This window comes from Leptopilina boulardi, unplaced genomic scaffold (assembly GCF_019393585.1).
Source record: "Leptopilina boulardi isolate dan_hultmark-lab unplaced genomic scaffold, ZJU_Lbou_2.1 LbouV2_112, whole genome shotgun sequence".
NCBI classification, from domain to species: Eukaryota; Metazoa; Arthropoda; class Insecta; order Hymenoptera; family Figitidae; genus Leptopilina; species Leptopilina boulardi.
In genome coordinates this window covers 400,076-420,295 of record NW_026137655.1, presented here as the reverse complement: position 1 = coordinate 420,295, position 20,220 = coordinate 400,076, and the positions used below count along the sequence as shown (strand labels likewise).

General features: G+C 26.2%; 1 protein-coding gene and 1 long non-coding RNA gene across 5 annotated transcripts in view; one reads left to right on the top strand and one right to left on the bottom strand.

Annotated features, from left to right (window-relative positions):
- Nucleotides 1–20,220, bottom strand: part of LOC127280320 (neuronal acetylcholine receptor subunit alpha-7) — a 219,334-nt gene that overhangs the window by 51,324 nt on the left and 147,790 nt on the right. For 2 of the 4 annotated variants that reach the window (XM_051303252.1, XM_051303236.1), the window contains exon 9: nt 17,726–17,812. In XM_051303252.1, the coding sequence (XP_051159209.1) occupies nt 17,726–17,812 (87 nt within the window). Of the gene's footprint in view, nt 1–6,579; nt 6,667–17,725; nt 17,813–20,220 lie in introns of all 4 variants that reach the window. The other 2 variants (XM_051303261.1, XM_051303243.1) reach the window with 2 other exon arrangements.
- Nucleotides 1–20,220, top strand: part of LOC127280436 (uncharacterized) — a 148,497-nt gene that overhangs the window by 61,953 nt on the left and 66,324 nt on the right. The window contains exon 4 of the long non-coding RNA XR_007842835.1: nt 11,847–11,972. This is a non-coding gene — a long non-coding RNA (uncharacterized LOC127280436). The remainder of the gene's footprint in view (nt 1–11,846; nt 11,973–20,220) is intronic.

Genomic DNA, 20,220 nt, shown 5'->3' with positions numbered 1-20,220 from the left:
TGAGTAAACTTTTATAGGTCGTGTGTTGCATTTTTCTTTGCTCTCATATATAATTTTTATTTTTTCAAATGGATCAAAGACTTAATATTTATATTTGCAAACCGCTATGCCAAGGGAAGTTGTCACTTAACCTTATTTTCCAGAGTTTATTTATATGCCATATACAAAAAAAAAAAATTGTTTAATAAGTCGTAAATTTTAAATGAAGAGAATGTTTACTTTATCCGAAATCATTTATTGGGACAAAAAAATGTATATATATATATAATAATAAAATATGCTTATATATATTAAAGTTGAAAACATTTATTTTATTCAAAATAATCAGTTACTTGACTATTATCAATTCTAATTTTAACTCTATGAAAAATTGTATTCAATAATTATTATTTGAATCAGTTATTTTAAATAGAGAAAATATTGATTAATAAACAATTTATTTAATTCAAATAAAAATTATTTGATTCAAGTAAATATATTTATTTGATAATAATCAAGTAATTAAGTCATTGAATCAAATAAAAAAAAAAATTTTTTCTGTGTATGGACCATTTTGTCATGAATGTAACAAAATGAAAAGAAAGTAAATATTTTTCAGTGTAAATAAGCAAATTAGCTATTTTCTTATCATCTTTTTTTTTAAAGCGGAATTAATTAAAACTTTTAGCACCAACTGAGTTATTACTTTTACTTGAATTCCATAGAAAGAAAATGAAAATATTTGACTTAATTCTCAACGAACGAAGTGTATTAAAAAGAAAAGGGGGAAAAAAGGGGGACATAAAGTAAAAAAAATGGAATTATTCTGAAAACGTGGCAATTAATCTTGGGCAACAATGTTAAAAGGCAAGTTGTAAGAAGAACAAAGAAACTATATATATATATATTTATAGTAAAGATTGAAGTAAAAGTTTTCAACGACTCTCTTGATATAAAGTTTTCTCACTCTGAGTATAGTCGTAATCATCATCATCATTATCATCATCACTGGTAATATTACCGTGAAGGAGGCGTCAGATTGGCGGACCCGTTGACGAGAAACGAATTGTCAGACTCGGCTGATTAAGTCGTCTCGGAATATAAGGGATATCGATTGACAGTAGAACAATAGAAGGAGCGACAAGCGAAATGATAAAAGAGCTTGAAGCGAACTTATTACGAATTATATAATAAAAAAAAAAAAAAAAAAAGAAATGAGTGTAAAAGCTTTAAACGAAGACAGGCAAAGAAATGCAATTAGCAGGGGAGGGGAGAGGGGGTTTATTTTTCTCTCGCTATAAATGTAACAATAACAGAGAAAAATATTTTCCTACTTATCAAATAATAAAAAATATTGAATTGTTGCAAGGTTTATTTCTTGTAACTTTTTTGTAGTTTTTTTTTAAAGTAAATGACAAAACAAAAGACTACGTAATGTAAACCTTGCTTTCTGTGAAAAGGTGGAGTTTAAATATATATCTCATTTTTTTGGGGAAATTAAAACTATACCTTTTTACAAAAAGCAAGGTTTGTATTTCGTAGTCCTCTGTCAATTTTTTTGTTTTGCTGTTCACAATTTTTTTATTTTGTATAAATGGTCAGAGAAGTTAAAAAATGAAAACTGCTTTTTGTAAAAAGGTAGAGTTTCAATTTCGAAAATTGTGAGAAATATTGAAACTCCACCTTGTCACAGAAAGCAAAATTTTTATTTCGTAGCCTTTTGTGATCATTTACAAAAATATTTTAGAAAAAAATTTTAATGGCAAAACAAAAAAATTGGAAGATAAATAAAATTCTTGCATTTTGTAAAATTTTCGTTCCAATTTCGAAAATTAAGAGAAATATTGGAACTCCACCTTGTCACAGAAAGCAAAATTTTTATTTCGTAGCCTTATGTGTGCATTTACAAAAATATTTTAGAAAAAAATTTTAATGTCAAAACAATTGGGAGATAAATAAAATTCTTGCATTTTGTAAAAATTTAGTTTCAATTTCGACAAATTATAGAAATATTAAAACTTCACCTAGTCACAGAAAGTAATGTTTGTATTATAGCCTTCATGCGATTATTTTTTAATACTTTTGAACAATTTTATTTTTTGTTATTTTTGTAAATGAATAGAAAGAGGGTACAAAATAAAAAGAAAACCTTGCTTTCTGTTACAAGGTAGAGTTTAAATATTTCTTTTATTCGTCGAAATTCTATGAAAAGGTAGAGTTTCCTAGTCCTCTGTCAATTTTTTTTTGCTATTTACAATTTTTGTTAAAGTTTTTGTATAAATGGTCAGAGAAGTTAAAAAATGAAAACTGCTTTTTGTAAAAAGATAGAGTTTCAATTTCGAAAATTGTGAGAAATATTGAAACTCCACCTTGTCACAGAAAGCAAAATTTTTATTTCGTAGCCTTTTGTGTTCATTTACAAAAATATTTTAGAAAAAAATTTTAATTGCAAAACAAAAAAATTAGGAGATAAATCAAATTCTTGCATTTTGTAAAAATTTAGTTTCAATTTCGACAAATGAGAGAAATATTAAAACTTCACCTTGTCATAGAAAGTAATGTTTGTATTATAGCCTTCATGCGACTATTTTTTAATACTTTTGACCAATTTTATTTTTTGTTATTTTTGTAAATGAATAGAAAGAGGGTACAAAATAAAAAGAAAACCTTGCTTTCTGTGACAAGGTGGAGTTTAAATATTTCTTTTATTCGTCGAAATTCTATAAAAAGGTAGAGTTTCGTAGTCCTCTGTCAATTTTTTTTTTTTGCTATTTACAATTTTTGTTAAAGTTTTTGTATAAATGGTCAGAGAAGTTAAAAAATGAAAACTGCTTTTTGTAAAAAGGTAGAGTTTCAATTTCAAAAATTGAGAGAAATATTGAAACTCCACCTTGTCACAGAAAGCAAAATTTTTATTTCGTAGCCTTTTGTGTTCATTTACAAAAATATTTTAGAAAAAAATTTTAATGGCAAAACAATTGGGAGATAAATAAAATTCTTGCATTTTGTAAAAATTTAGTTTCAATTTTGACAAATTAGAGAAATATTAAAACTTCACCTTGTCACAGAAAGTAATGTTTCATGCGACTATTTTTTAATACTTTCGAACAATTTTATTTTTTGTTATTTTTGTAAATGAATAGAAAGAGGGTACAAAATAAAAAGGAAAACCTTGCTTTCTGTGACAAGGTGGAGTTTAAATATTTCTTTTATTCGTCGAAATTCTATGAAAAGGTAGAGTTTTAATATTCTTTCATTTTTCGAAATAAAAACTCTACCCTTTTACAAAAATCAAAGTTTTCGTAGCCTTTCTTTCTTTAAGAAATTTTTAATTATTTTCTATTGTTAGTTAAGTGTAAAAAAATTTGAGTAGTAACCGTACAGTGCCAAGAGGGAATTTTCGTGCGTGCTGCTTCGTGGCAATCTTGTTAGTTACTATGTATATATGTATATATAAGGCACTTTAGAACCAAGAAGCCTTGTCGTTCACGTATCGCCAAAGGCTCCACCAATGACGACTTCCTTCAAAGTATGTGTGTGAGTGTGTGATAGTATTCGACAAACTGATCTCGACGACATCAACGACATGTCATTTCATTGCGTTACACGCGCGCTAGCAGATGTAACATGTAACTAGAAAGCAGTTTCAATCTCATTATTCAAATTAGCATACGAGAGACATTTCGGGCCTTCTCTCTCTCTCTATATATATATATATGTATATACAGTGTCAATTGGATTTTGGTTCGTTGACAATTTCACTCGAAAACCCGTATTTAATGAGCTTTCAATAGACTGATCGTTGATTTTAATTACCAGTCGTAAGACGTCTATTGTTATTGTTTACACATTGAAATTTTACTCTGATTGGACTATAGATTCGTATAATAATCCTTCTAGTTGTGTCATTGTGACGTGAATGTAATGAAATTCTAGTTAACCTTATCCTATAGTGTACTTTATTTATATATCTTCTCGCTGTAGTCAATGTTTTACGACACAACTATAAAAATTTCTCTATATATGATTTAAGAGGTCATTTTGACATTTATTTTTTTTAATAACCAAGAAAATAAAATTTTAAACTTGCGTGAAACAATTTTTATCTAAAAAAAAAAAATGTGATGCAATTAAATTTCAATGTTTATTGGGAATTTTTGTAAATTTTCTAAAAAAAAATTTTATTTATATATTTAAAATCAATGTTATGAAAAAATATATATAAAGTAACTTTTACTATACTTGCAAAGTAAAACCAAAACTGTTTGAAACTTCTGGTAACTTTTGTTTCGGAAATAGAAAATTTTAGAATAGTAAAGTTTACTATATAGAAATAGTATTTTTTTTAATATTTCCATAGCAAAAATTATTTAAATTAATTTAACTTTAATTACTGAAATTTATCGAAAAGTATTCTTGAAATTAAAAATCACTTCCTGTATTTAAGATACAGGTACTTAAATTACAGAAATCTTGTACTATAAAATTAAATAAAGTTACTTGATTTCCGCAAAAAAAAAAAATTATCCCAAACAATATTGAATTATTTTTTATTTTTAATATTAGTAAAAAAAAATTTTAATTTGTTTAATATTAATAAATATTTATTAAACTTCAATAATATTTATTTAATGTTCTAATAAAAAAAAAATTTTTAGTATCATACATTATGTTGCCAGACATCACATTTTATGATAGAAAGTTAAAAAAAAAAATTTTCTTAAGTAAAAAAAAAAATCTATATCATCTAAAGTTGTTTCGAATTACAGCTAAATATACTTATTATTTTTTTTTAATATCACATATACGAGAAAATGGACATTATCGTAAAATATAATATTATTGCCAAGTGATATTAAGCCTTATGAAGATCATTAAGTGAGCTTTTAAGATTCCCATTTAGACCATTTTCTCCATATATATAATATCATATAAAACAAGATTTGAACGAAATTAATAAATTAAAGAATTGTCCAGCTTTTAATTTTTTTTTTTCAAATATTAATTAAAACTTTTTTTACCCAAATATTATTCATAATTTTTTTTTTTTTTTTTTTTTTTTTAATAGCAATTTAAATCAAAAATTTCAACTCCTCTCATTATAGTGTGAGAAAATTTTATGAAAATTAACTCAACTTTCTTATTCTGGCCTTGTGAAATTTATGAAGCCATTTGCACTCATTCACTAGGAAATAATTTCCGTAAGAAATTATCTTTTGCATCAAGACAGTTTCATAACTTTAATATATAATGAAGTATCACTATAGAATCGCGTTATCTCGCCGCTAATGTCGCGAAAAAATGCATTAAACATTGATTATTGAAATTCCGTTATTAAAATACACCTTTAATTAATAATTAATTAATAATTAATTACCTAATGATGTAATTAATTCATAATTAATAAATAGAATAGAAAATTATTAATTAATATGATATCTAGTTATTAGTTTATCGTATACTAATTATATATAATTAACGAGAATAAAATTGATCATTTATTTACAAATAAACCGCGATTATAATTAGTATATTGTAATAATATTTTTCTCATTAATTACTGCGGTTTTTTTTTTGAAAATAATTAATTTTAATATTTTCGATTTTTCAACGAAATTTGTTTTGATAGCAAAATTAATTCATATAAACTCTCTAAATTTGAATTAGTAAAAAAGTTTACTAATTTGAATTAGTGACACACTTTTTGCTTCTCAATTAGTAAAATTTTACTAATTATTAGTAACGTTTATTAACAATTAGTAAAATTTTACTAATTATTAGTAACGTTTATTAACAATTAGTAAAATTTTACTAATTATTAGTAACGTTTACTAACAATTAGTAAAATTTAACTTATTCTATAAAGCAAAAAGTGAGTCACTAATTTAAATTAGTAAACATTTTTACTAATTCAGATTTAGAGAGTATATTAATAATTTTGAAAAATTTTATTCGGACGAGTGAAATTTCAACGTTAGTCGTACAATAAATTATTATATGGGAAATTAGTAAAATTTCATTCTTATTTTCTATTGTCTTTTAAATTAGTGAGAATTTCGTTTACTAAATTAAATTAGTGAAAATTTCTCTACTAATTTTTAGTATTCACTAAAACTTTAGTAAAAAAAATATTACTAAATTAAATAGTAATATTTTACTAAAAAATCGGTAAATATTTTTTACTAAAAATCAGTAAATATTTTTTACTAATTTAAATTAGTGAACAAATTTCCATTAATTGAAAAAGTACATATTGATTTTCATTTTTTTTTAATTAAAAAATATTTCGAATTAGTTATATAGAAAAGTAAAAAAATTAAGTTACATATGCTAGCGTAGTGTGAATCGCATTTGAATTTGAGGCTCATATATCAACTCGATATAACAAAATTAGAAAATTGTATTAGTGTTACAAAATGAATAATAAAAAAACCAATGTTTAGTCATAATTGAAAAAAAAAAATTAAACGTAAAATATTATCGAGCTGTATCGTAACACGATATCGCTTTTGTTGACAATTATTTTTCTTTTTTTTTGTAATTTTAGAGTGAAGCGAGAGATTTTCCTGTTTTTTTTTTTTAACAAATGTTTTATTGTACCTAACAGGGGTATAGCGTCTGAAACTTGGGGCAGGGTCTCGGCGACGAGATTCAGGAACACCGTCAGTGATAGTAAGATGGTCACTCCTGAAACAATCGTAGCCCACCATGCTCAATCCACTGTGTCCCTTATTATTATTTACTTAATTATTGTATTTTTGTTTTTTTTTTTTGGTTCTCCATTCCTAATGAAATTTTTGCTGTAATTTTTTATTTAGATTTTTTTTTCGATTTTACAACAGAGAGCCTTTGTTCTTGGTTGGTAGTCTTTAATAGAAAAATAGTCGCGGATATAATTCGACACCCACAAACGGTAATCACTTATATATAAATATACCGAACTGTGCTGGCCTGTGTATACTTTAATTTGCCAGCTCGAAGTTTTTTTTTTTTACGAAAAAATTGTCCTTACATTTTTTTTTATTTTAATTAATAATTACAATTTTAATTCTAATAAATAATTTATTTATTAAGTACATTTTACTTAAGTTTTATAAAAAATAGAAACAATTTTAAGTTTTATTTTTCTAGAAAATGTATTAATTTGTAAAAATTTCATTTTCAGAAAATGTTTCTATTTTTCATTGTTGCAGTAAACTGTTTTATGTTACATCCAGTAATTTTAGATTGTTTTACTTTTTCATTTTAGTATATATAGTATAATTGAAATATATTTTCATGTTCTGAAAAAAAAAAAAATATAATACATAAAAAACGAGAAAAAGAGAATAGAATAAAAATTGTTTACTCCGTAGTTTTGAAAAATGAAACACAATAAATTCAAAATCCAGCTAAACAATTCGTGTACCTACATACATATATAGTGTTTTAATAACTCCGATATGGGGCATTTCATATGAAATTTTCATTCAAAAATTTTTTTTTTTAGTACAATTTGTTTTTTTTATATAATTGTATATGTGAAAAACAGAATTAAAAAAAAAATAATATTTAAATATGCAAATTTTACAAAATGAAATAAATTTTAACGAGAATGATTATTTGTAAATATTGAAAGAGGGACAAAAAAAGGAAATGTTTGAGAAATTTTTTTTTTTTTTTCGTTTTAACTACTACGGGTACATGATGAAGAAAGAAGCTTATAGTATTATATATTCTTCCATGTTAAAAAAGCAAAGTGTCGGGTTAGTAGGACATATCCTGAGGCAACGAGTGTTGGTGTAGGGTAAAAATATTCGTAAAAGAAGTGAAAGACAAAGAGCTTTATGTTAAACAAATTATTGAAGATGTACGAGTTGAGTGCGGGTATACGGAAATGAAAAGATTTACTTAGAAACGATGAAATAAAGTGTGCGCACATCAACCTTTTTTGACTAATAAATAATTGCAATTTTTCTACATTAATTTTGTATAAACATTTTTTTTTAATATTTATTTTCTAGTTTATTTATTTTTTTTGTTTTCCTTATCAATTTTTTTGTTAATGTTTTTCAGAAATTTTTTTTTAATTTCTTTGTTTGAAAATTTCTTTGTTCAGTTTTTTGTTAATTTCTTTGTTTTTTTTGTTTGTTGATTTTGTTTATTCGTTTTTTTGTTTGTTAATTTTTATTATAGTAAACTATGAATTTTTGCAAAAAATTCACGTTAATTGTGATAAAAAAATTTTTTTTAAATTGATAAAGCATTATTTTTTTCAAGAGATAAAAATATTGATTGTTCTAAATGACAAACTTCGTACAATAAAATGTTGAATGACTTGAGGGATCTGCTTTCATTTATTAGTCTCAAAAAGTTTTGACGTTAGAGATAACAAAGATGTTAAAATTTTAATATATATATATAATAATTTAATTGGGGTAAAAGTTGATCATATGATTATCCTTCTATCATATTTCGAAAACTTATGATTAGTATTCAGTTTAGAGCAAACTACCTTATAACAGTAAAGGTATTGATTTTATATATATATAATATTCAGTTTGAAGTTTCGTATATCTATTTAGTCTCTGTACATGTTTAGTAATAATTTAATTTCACTTTGAAAAATATTAATTTTTATTTCCATTCATATTTATTTCTTTTGTATTTTGTTTATTTTATTTATATTACAAATATTTATTTTTTCATCATGTAATAATATTGATTATTCGCAAAATTTTGATATTATAATTTTTATAAATAATTTCATTTTGTTTCATATAAAATAAAAAGTAGAGCACACATTTTAAGTTTCTGTTGAATTTGTGCTTTCAGCTGTCTATCTGATGGATATTTTGTAATCCTTTTCGTGAATGTACACATATATATGTATGTGTGGGTTTTTTGAAATCTACTGTCCATCCTTGCAAAGAAAGCAGCTTATATATATATATATATTATCCTCGGCGAGATAAATCGATTTTTTAATACCCTCCCATCTTTTGAAATAAAATCGTTCTCTAAAAAAAAATACAATAAAAAAATATGTAACTCACTTTTCTTTTTCATTTTTTTTTTTTTCCTAAATATTGATAAGGAGTCGAGAAACCAGGTTCACTTTCGTAATATAAATTGCGCTCAAAAGCGTAAGAGAAAAACTTTTAACCTAATTACCTTTGAAAAAGTTCTGTCAAGTATTCAGTGACATATTTTCCATTTTTATATATATATAACATAAAAAAATATAACATTTCTGAAAATATTTTCGTTAGTCGAATTTTTCAATATGGAATTTTTTTTTTAAAAATCTCAAAATTTCGTGACTGTAATAATCCAATCAATGTTGGAATAGAAAAAAAAACTATTTTCTCTATATATACTCTGTAACAAGTTGAGAAATAATTATTCACGCAAATTGGAGAGCTGCTCTCGACAGACTTGCCTTGTTAGTTGGAAAATTTAACAAACACGAGGAATATATTCATGTTCAATGTGAATGATTATTCAAGAGGAAAATAATTGTGTGATCTTATTTCCATGTTTTTTTTTTCTCTCTCTCTCTATTTCTCGATAATAATTGTCACTTTATTTAGAGAAAAAAATGTTCCTTATCAATCAATTTGTAAATTGTTTGTTCAATTTGAAAATTCCTTAAGCATGCGCTTTTCTCAAATTCTAAAGAGAGTGTGAGAGTTAAGGCAAAGTGCTGAAACTTTCAAGTGGCAACTTTCGTCCCAAGTTACACTATGGGAAATTTCGACAGAAAATTATTCAAGCATTCATTTCAAAATTTGCTACGTGCAGAAGTTTCATTCAAGACAGAGAGAGATAGATAGAGAGGGAAAGTTTACGTAAGATTAACGTCAACTAAGACCTTCTGTGAGAGATTCAATTCACAATTAATTGCCCATTCGTTATTCAATTTTTTTGTTTTCTCTGCAAATCTTAATTTCTTCTCAAAAAAAAATGACCAATATTTTTTTTCTACCTGAGACTAAATGTTATGTTTGGCCTCGAGAAGAAGTTTTCAATCCGTAAAGTGGAACCTATTTAAATTCGCTTTGCTTGAAATTTCCTGCCATTTCAGAACAAAACAAAAAAAAAAAAAAGTAAAAAAAATGTGCTGTCGTTTGCAGAGCTTTTTGAAAGTTTATGAGCAATCGTATATACCTGTGCGCTCATACACTCACACATTTATATAGTATATATATATATGCATATATATATATATATATATATAAATCCACGTCTGACTTCATGGGCGATATCCTTTTCATACAAATTCATGCGTTTCATTTGAATTTCACAAGAAAAACAATTTATATTCTTCCAAGGCTCAAGAAACGCCATTTTATGCGCGATCTTCAGGTGAAGCTTTTGCGGTTGATATTCGGTATGCGAGTCATTGCATACAATTCTATATATCTATGTCAAGTATCATAAAAATGCTCTTTATCATTTTTTTTCAGCTTTTTGATTTTAATTATTTTCTTCAGAAAGATTATGTCAAAATTTTTATTTCTCATTGAGAAATTTTGTCTGATTTCTGTTTACTTTAACAAATTGTATATAATATATTACACCTGGAGGAATTATATATGGGGCATTCTATGGGAAATTTTCATTGAAATTTTTTTTTTTTGTCCGAAACATTTTTTTTCGAAATCTATATGAAAAATAAGAAAATACGTATTTTTCTATTTTTTTATTTAATAAAAATGAAGGAAGTTATGATTTTTTGAAATTTAACGTCAACGAAGAAAGTGTGTTTTTGGAACATTTTTTAATCTATTGTACTAAGAAATTAAAAATTATGCTATATATGAAATTTGTTCATTTTTTCTCAAATTTTTCAAATATGTTCTGAAAAATAACGTACCTATAACAGATGCAACAAAAAAGTTGAAATTAAATTTATAAAGTGAGTTGTCTCAAAAGAAACACTTTCGATTTTTAATTTTTTTTTTTTTGCATTACAATCTCTGATGACTGAAGAATTTTTTTCCCTATCTGCGAAAGTGATACTTTTAGTTTTTAAATTACTATTTACAATTTTTAAGCTTGAAGCAACGATTTTTAGTATGTTTTTATGAAAATTAAAAAAAAACAAATGAATGTTAATGGAAAAAGGTTATATTTGTAGAAAAAATGCTTAAATTTTGTGAGCCGTACTAAAAAAATTATAAATAGTAATTTAAAAACTAAAAATACCACTTTCGCAGATAGGGGAAAAAATTCTTCAATCATCAGAGATTGTAATGCAAAAAAAAAAAAAATTAAAAGTCGAAAGTTTCTCTTTTGAGAAATTTCACTTTATAAGTTTAAAAATAAAAAAAAAATTTATTTTTTCTAAATTAAATTTTCTATTAGAAAACAAATAAAAAGTTACTATTCTCTGAGACAGATGTATTTTTTTATTTGATTCAAATAAATGCACTTAAAAAAAAATTTATTTGATTCAAATAAAAATAGATTATTTGACTATTATTCAAATAAATATTTTTAAATAATTATTATTTGAGATGATGTTTGTTTTAAATACAGAAATTATTGGTTCAAATACAATTTATTTATAATTCTATTATTTGGTTTTTTTTTTTTAAATTATTTTGTTCCAAGTAAATATTTATTTGATAATAGTAAAATTTGTACTTTTGAATTTTAATAATAAATAATGTTTCGATTGATATATTTATCGATAAAGTTTTGAAAAGTTTTTTTCTTTTTTTTTTTATATATTTCTGGAATAACAAAAAACAGTTTACTTTTTGATATTTTTCCGGCAGGTCTCTGATGAAATTTATTCTCACAGAGAATAAATATATTCAAATTAATTAAGTTTTCAATGTGAGACAATAAAGTTTTTGAACTGTGTGTTTAATTTTCAGAGACTTGAGAATCGTTTACTTAAAGCGACTTCGAGCTGGTTCTTTATTGCAATCAACGTCTGCGGGCGCTGCCGCTGCGGTATTACATAAAACTTACCTTCCCCATTGGTCTGAAAAAATATTCAAGTAAGTACAATAAAAATACGAAAAAAAATTTTTTTTTTTTAATCCGTCAATTTCTGCTTAAATTTAATTATTTAAAAAAAAAACCAGTTGACTTGGCAGTGAAAGGGAATTTTTTTTCCAAACCCGTTCAATTAAGACTAAATTTCCAATTTACACACAAACTAATTACTTTTGTTATTAGTAGAAAATATCGCACGAATTTTTAATATGAAGTCTATACAAAAAAAAATTGGAAAAATTTGTTTACTGCTTTCAAAATTATTCCACATTTGGTAAAAGACACTTTTTTAATTTTACCTCTCATTTTTTTTGTCCAAATCCCCCTTTTTGTTTATTTTGAATTTTTTTTTCAATGAAAATTCTCTCTTTCAATTTAAAAAATTCAAAGGGAAATTGTTACTGTAGAAAAAAAAAAAAGTTAGTAACTCATTCGAAAGGAAGAGTTCAAATTTACAGAAGATTTTTACAATTTAACTTCAAAGAGATAATTAAAAGAGAAAAAAAATATTACTAAATAAAATTAATATATATTAAAATTGAATTAAGAAAATTGATACAAAAAAAAAAATTAATACAAAGAAATTAATACAACAAAATTAATATAACAAAATTAATATATATATAATATTATTGTAAAATTAATATAAAAAATTAATATATAAAATTATTGTAAAATTAATATAAAAAATTAATATTATAAAAATTAATATCAAAAAGAAATATTAAATAAACATATATTTAATTTATAATAACAAAAATATTAATTTGTTTGCCTGAAGTAAAATTACCTGTTTGGTTAATTTAACATCCAAAGGATATTTATCTTGTCAAAATGATAATAATAATAATAATAATAATTAGGTAAATGTAATTTTCAATGATATATAATGGGGTTGTGTTTATAGTTAAATTGTTGTGGATTAATTTAATGTTTGCTACAAATTATACACGTTATCAGCTCGACCCCTTCTTTATCTTTTATATAAATTTCCCTTCTCTCCTATTTCAATAACGACCAAAGCAGTAAGGCGGCAATTGCGAGTAAACAAGCTGGGAAACCAGAATTGACGATAATTCCAACCCCCCACCCCTTTTCCTCCCAACAAGTTGTGTATATATATATATAAGACCACACTCCTATCACTGCCAAATCGTCTGGTTTCGCTTCAGGTAGATACCAATCTTTTATGTATATGGGACATTCTTTCTCAACTGTCCTAGTAAAAAAAAAAAATAAATAAATAAAAGTTTTGAAACTCTGGTAAATTGTTCTATTTATGAGAATAACAAAATCCGTTGAAAATGACTAAAAACAAAACTTGTTTTAGTATAAAAGTTTTTGTAACTTTTTTTTTGAAAATGGAATTTTTATTCATGTAGAATAAAAATTTACAATTTGAAAATTTTTTTTTTTTTCTTTTTCGAACAATATTGAGAAAGAATGTCCAGTATTATTGTTTATACAATCATGAGGGGGAAAAAAAAAGAGAGAGAGAGATATGACTCAACAGGCGACGACGCTCGTTTCAAAACGATCATATATAGGAGTATTACACTGGAGAGCAATATTTCCGATCATGTCTCGAAAATCGAGAACTCTTTCCCCCTGATCCGATTGGTCTGGTAATGATACTGAGAGAGAGAGAGAGAAAGATCGAAGTGAATTTTTCTGTCAGGGCCATCGTGAAAATTGTCGACTATTCTCAGATCCCTCTTCATCTTCGCGATATAGCAAATTATCCGCTTGGTTTCTTTTTTTTCTTTTTGATTTTTATTTTATTTCAAAAAAAAAAAAGAAAAAAAAAGAAATTGATTTTCAACAAATTCTCACACATTTTCCAATATTTTGAAAACAAAAAAAATTCCTTGTCTCGTATGTTCCTAGATATTTTTTTCGAAAATTTCATTTTTTTAATTTATAATAAATTCCAATTTTTTACTTTATAGTAAATTCAAATTTTTTTAATTTATAATAAATTCAAATTTTTTTAATTTATAAAAAATTCCAATTTTGTAATTAAAAGTAAAATAAAAAAAAAAAATTACGAATTTTTAATTCAAAATAAAAAATTGAAATTAAAATCGACTTTTATATATATAATTAACTATGAAATTAATTAATGGTACATTCATTTGAGAATATCAGCCAATTCTCTGTGGAAAATTTTCATCTTCATTTCTTTTGACATAGTGTATAGTTTATTTGCCTCTAGCTAATAAATTTTCTTCATTCAATGAAGAAACAAGAGATTTGTCTGCAGAAAGATTAATTTCTCTTATTTAATACTCTTAATTAATAATATTACGATGCTATAAATTATTTCCTTTCTTATCGCACCGACTGCTAATTTACATGCTCCTTATAAATAAACGATCATGATTTTAATATATTCAAATTTTCGAGAAATTATTAGTCTCATTATTAAAATTAAATATTTTTTTTCTTTTTTTTTTTTTTGTCGTACTAAAATTAAATTTGCCTTTTTTGCATTAAATTTTGTTTTTATTTTTTCAAAAAGTTGCTCCTATTTTTTATAAAAGCGTGGCGATAAAAAAATAATTTAACTTGATTAAAAACTTTTTCCCATATGACAAATTTTCGTTGAGAGATAGTTCTTAAAGTTACCATTAATGTGTTGCCGTAATTTTCGTAGTGAATTGTCCATTTGGGAAAAATTTCTTTTCTATTTGAAAGTCACGTCTGAAAGTCAAGGGTAAATAAAGAGGGATGTGGGATACGCCTGTCACGATGGCCCTTGTGAATTGCATGCACTTGGTAGATTCATGTGCAAAAAAAAAAAAAAAAAAAAAAAAAATTTCCCGGTCTCAGACACAATTATACCAGTTGATGTCGTGTATAAATTTCCCCAAAAAAAGAATGAAAGAATTAGAAATTTTTCCCAATATGAAAAGAATATGAAAATACCAAATTATTTTCTAGAATTTGTTCATATTTTCATTGGATCGAATTTTGATCGAAAATAATTATAAATAATTTTTCTAAAATTTTTTAATTCACATCCCTGTAAATCTTTTCATTTTTTTTCATTTCTTAATAACTGGCTTGATTTTAGGTGAAAATTTGAATATTTGAATCTACTCTATGAATCACCGTTTCAAATGAGGTTTACCGCAATGTAAGAAATCCCTAGAATTTCATTTTTCAAAAAAAGAATTATTTTCACCGCGTTAAAATTATAAGCGGTAAGATCATCATCTGGCATTCGATGATTTTTTTTTTTAAATGAGCTTTGAAAATTATTTTTTTTAAAAAATAAAATCGCTTTTTCTCCATATAAAGTGTTGAAAAAAAAAAGTTTCTCGACCGCTCAGGAAGTATCTCGATAGCTGAAAGAATCTTTAAAGGATTAATTGAATGTTACTTAAAAATAGGTACTCGCATCACTGAGCACAACGTGATGAGAATGACAAAATCGAAATTATTATTCGCTTAGCGTCTCTTTCCTTTTAAAGTTCGATACGCTGTTATTATTATTTTTTTTTTTTATTACTTTTATACGTACATATAAGAAAAATAAGCGAACATACTGGAGAAGCGAGACATGCAGTCGAAAGTAAATTTTATTTATTTAAAAAAAGGGATTTTTTTTTTTCTAGAATTATTTTTCATTGAAAATTTTTATCATTTTGAGAAAAGTAGTCTTAAGGGGAAGCAGAAGAGTCAACATGCATTTAGGAGAATGCAAAATTACCGTATATATATTATTAAAGTAAAAATTAAAATTATTGTTTAATAGCAAATTTCAGATATATTATTATTTGTGCTCTATTGAAATATTATTAATTTTTATTTAAAAATCTAAATATTAGGAGACAAAAATCTTACCTTTATGACAGAGACTGGTAAATATTTTCTTGATGAAAAACTGAAAGTTTTGTTTTTTTTTATGATTATATTAAATTTTTATAATTATTCTTGAGATGAATAAATTTCGTTGACCTAGAAAAATTATTTATTTTTTTTTTCTCTACAAAATGCATTTTTATATACTGGTTTGTTGTATTATTATATGCTACCCTGGAGAAATACTTTCTCAAGATATTTAAACTATATATGCGAGATAAAATTATTTTCAAAGAAAACATTCATGCAAGTTAATTGCTAGGCAAAGGTAATTATCGACTTTGTCTTGTTTCACCAGTGTGCTCGCCTTAAAGGCAGAAGATGCAAAATCGCAAAGATTTCCTCGATGAGGGGGGAAAGAGAGAGAGAGAAAGAGAAAGAAAGAAAGAGTGTAGCTAATCTGTTTATGAGAGAAAGTATAATGACTACCACAGGTTAAAAAAAAAAAAAAATAGAAAATAGAAAGAGAGGGAGAGAGAAAGAACATTACCGTTAGCACGCTACACAAAAGAATTTGCTTTTAGTTTCGTTTTTTTTATCGTTTTGTTTTTTAAGAAGTACTTTAGAGTCTGCTTTTACCAAGAGCCACCCGCGGCAGCGTTTTAATTAAAGTCGAGCATTGTGTGTGTTTTTTTAAATATATATATATTATTAGTACGTAATTTGAAATGGTCGTCAAAAATCTTAGGAGTCGTCATTCTCCTAAGAATTTTTTTTTTTTTTTTTCTAATTTCACCTTTTTAATTAAAATTATGGTGAGATCCGTTGATGTATTCCTATTTCGCTTAATCCATTTCATGTGTCGCTGAATCCTATCAAAATTAGAGGATTAATGTTTTGAATATAATAACTTTTTTTTCAAATTTATTACGACGGAACCGGTGGTGCTTTGAGGTCATAGATTTGACAAAAAAAAAAGGTCCCTATAGAGGTTTGCCTCCTAGAGGATATTTCAGGAAAAGGATGAGCGTGCAAGAAAATCGAGGGACACTTTAAATTTTGTTTTTGGATAGGTCAGGGAGAACAAGATAAACGATGGAATTAATTCACATTGGGTTCAAAAAAAAAAAAAAAAACCACTATATTCTCACTGAGCAAATGCGATGACGGCGCTTTAAAATAAACTTAAAAAAAAAATAATTTTTAATTCATTTTCTGAATAAATATTTAGTTTAAAAGAATAATTTTTGAGAATAGAAGAAAAAAAATTGTATGAATAATTTTTTGTTTGGGTTAAAAGAGAAGAAAGATCTTTAAAAAAATTATATAACAAAAATATTAATAAGATAGAAATAGAAGGATAAAAGGAAATTGAAGTAGGAAATGCAAAAAAAAAAGAGAGAATAGTGAATATGTAATTTCCTATATCCAAATATTATGTCTCATTTGAATGAAACGGATGTTTGAGGTAAATAAAATTCTATGAATATTATTATTATTATTATTATATTATATTATGCTCCAGAGTCCTTGTAACATTTTTTGAAATTATTCTCTTACAAAATATTCAGAAAATGAAAATATTTTTTAATCTCTTTTTCATTTTATTATTATTAATACAAAGAAAAATAATATTCTTTAAATAAATTAGATTAAAGAAAATTAAAAAAACGTAAAATAATAAATTTAGAAAAAATAATTGATTGTGAATAATTTGCAGGTTTGAGAAAATAATAAACGCGCGCGTCCATTGCATAAATACTCAATGTGAAATATTTTTTGGAAATAGTTTTCGAGAAATTTTGCTCGAAAAGATATATTTTTTGGCAATTTTCAAATGATGGTATTTAGTCTCGCGGGCAGTCCGGTGACAGGAAGATGCATAGGGGTAGACAATCATCAGTCAGACAGATAGACAGGCTTATTGAGAGAGCATATACATAGGTACCTATTAAGGGAACAGCGTCCGAAGTTGTCGGCATACTTTCTGCAACGAGGTTCAGGAACACTGTGAGCGACAGCAGGATGGTCACCCCTACGAAGAGAATAATTTTTGCATTGGGCAAAAATAAAAGAAGAAAAAGGAAAATTCGATCATCTGTGAATTTTCGTTTCTTTTTTATTTTGTGATCCACAATTCTCATAAACATTTAATCGCGAATCATTTTGAACGTCAGTGTTTTTGACATTTTTATTTTGTCCCCCTTATGATTGTGACAGTTTAATATTTAAATTGTAAAAGAAAAATTTTTCCATTTTCTTTTGTCCATTTTTTTTTTTTTTTTTTGACACACAGGCTTCAAGTGAAGAAGATGAATTGTAAATTTTTTTTACAAAAAAATATGTGAGTTTTGTTTCATTAATTTCAGTAAGAATTCTCTTTCTTGATGGTAGGATTTTTTTATTAAACTTCTGTTCAATAAATTTAGTAGGTTTTTAGTTTCACAGATTTAGAAATAACATTGAATTTATCCAAGGATTTGAATTTTTAGGTCTGAATTTTCAATCGACAGAATTTCTATTGAATAAATATTTATTTAATAGAATTTTCATTCAGCAGAATTTTATTGATGAAATTTTATTTGGCTAAATTTCTATTGAATGATATTTCAATTTAACCGAATTGTATAGGTATTTAACAGAATTACGCGTAATCCGTGACCATTTTTTGCAAACTTCGTAAACTATAGTTTCACCGAATTAATGGTGAAATATAAAAAAAAAAACCCTGACCTAGTTTCGTAGATTTTTCGTGATTTAATTGCGCGAAATCCGTGGCTTAATTTCGCGGAATCCGTGATATAATTTTACTAATACCGTGATTAAATTTTACGAAAACTGTGACCTAGTTTCGTAGATTCCGTGATTTAATTGCGCGAAATCCATTACCTAGTTCTGCGAAATTCGTGATCTCATTTCGCGAAAACCGTGACCTAGTTTCGAGGAATTCTTAATCTAATTTTGCGAAGACCGCGGAATTTGTGATCTAATTTCGCGGATTCCGCGATCTATTTTCGCGAATTCTGTGATCTAATTGTGCTAATCTAATAATTGCGTAAACCGTGATCGAGTTTCGCGGATCCGTGACCTAGTTCCACGGAATTTGTTATCTAATTTCGCGGATTCCGTGATCTACTTTCGCAAATCCCGAGACCTAGTTACGCGGATTCCGTGATCTACTTTCACGAATCATGAGACTTAGTTTCGCGGATTATGTGATCTACTTTCGCGAATCATGATTCTTAGTTTCGCGGATTCCGCGACCTAATTTCGCGAATTCCGTGATCTAATTGCGCTAATCTAATTATTGCGTAAACCGTGATCGAGTTTCGCGGATCCGTGACCTAGTTCCGCGGAATTTGTGATCTAATTTCGCGAATTCCGTGATCTACTTTCGCAAATCCCGAGACCTAGTTACGCGGATTCCGTAATCTACTTTTGCAAATCTCGAGACCTAGTTTCGCGGAATCCGTGACCTAGTTCCGCGGAATTTGTGATCTAATTTCACAGATTCCGCGATCTATTTTCGCGAATTCCGTGATCTACTTTCGCAAATCCCGAGACCTAGTTACGCAGATTCCGTGATCTACTTTCATCATGAGACTTAGTTTCGCGGATTATGTGATCTACTTTCGCGAATCATGATTCTTAGTTTCGCGGATTCCGCGACCTAATTTCGCGAATTTCGTGATCTAATTGCGCTAATCTAATAATTGCGTAAACCGTGATCGAGTTTCGCGGATCCGTGACCTAGTTCCGCGGAATTTGTGATCTAATTTCGCGGATTCCGCGATCTAGTTTCGCGAATTCCGTGATCTACTTTCGCGGATTCCGCGATCTTTTTTCGCGAATTCCGTGTTCTACTTTCGCGAATCCTGAGACTTAATTTGACGGATTCTGCGACCTAACTTCACGAATTCCGTGATCTACTTTCGCAAATCCCGAGACCTAGTTTCGCGGAATCCGCGATCTACTTTCGCTAATCATGAGACTTAGTTTCGCGGATTACGCGATCTAATTTCGCTAATACTATGATTTAATTTCACGAAAAGCGTGACCTAGTTTTGCTGAATCCGCGATCTAATTACGCGGAATTCGTAGTCTAATTTTGCGAAAACCGTGATCTAATTCGCGGAAGTTTTATATTTTATAAATTTTTGTTTAGCCGAATTTTTATTTTGCCTAACATTAACAGTTTAATTTTTATCAAAAATCAAACAATAATTTTGCTAAATACAAACTTAAATGGAACTTTGTCTGAATGTTTTATCAATGAAAAAAATTTTTTTTTAATAAAAATTAAATTAAACAGAAATTCTGTTAAATGAAAATTTTCCTTTTTGATTGAATATTCTGTTATATATATAATAATATGATTATAGGACAAATTCTGTTAATTGAAAATCAGTTTAGATATTGAAATTCTGTATGAAATTTTGGTTC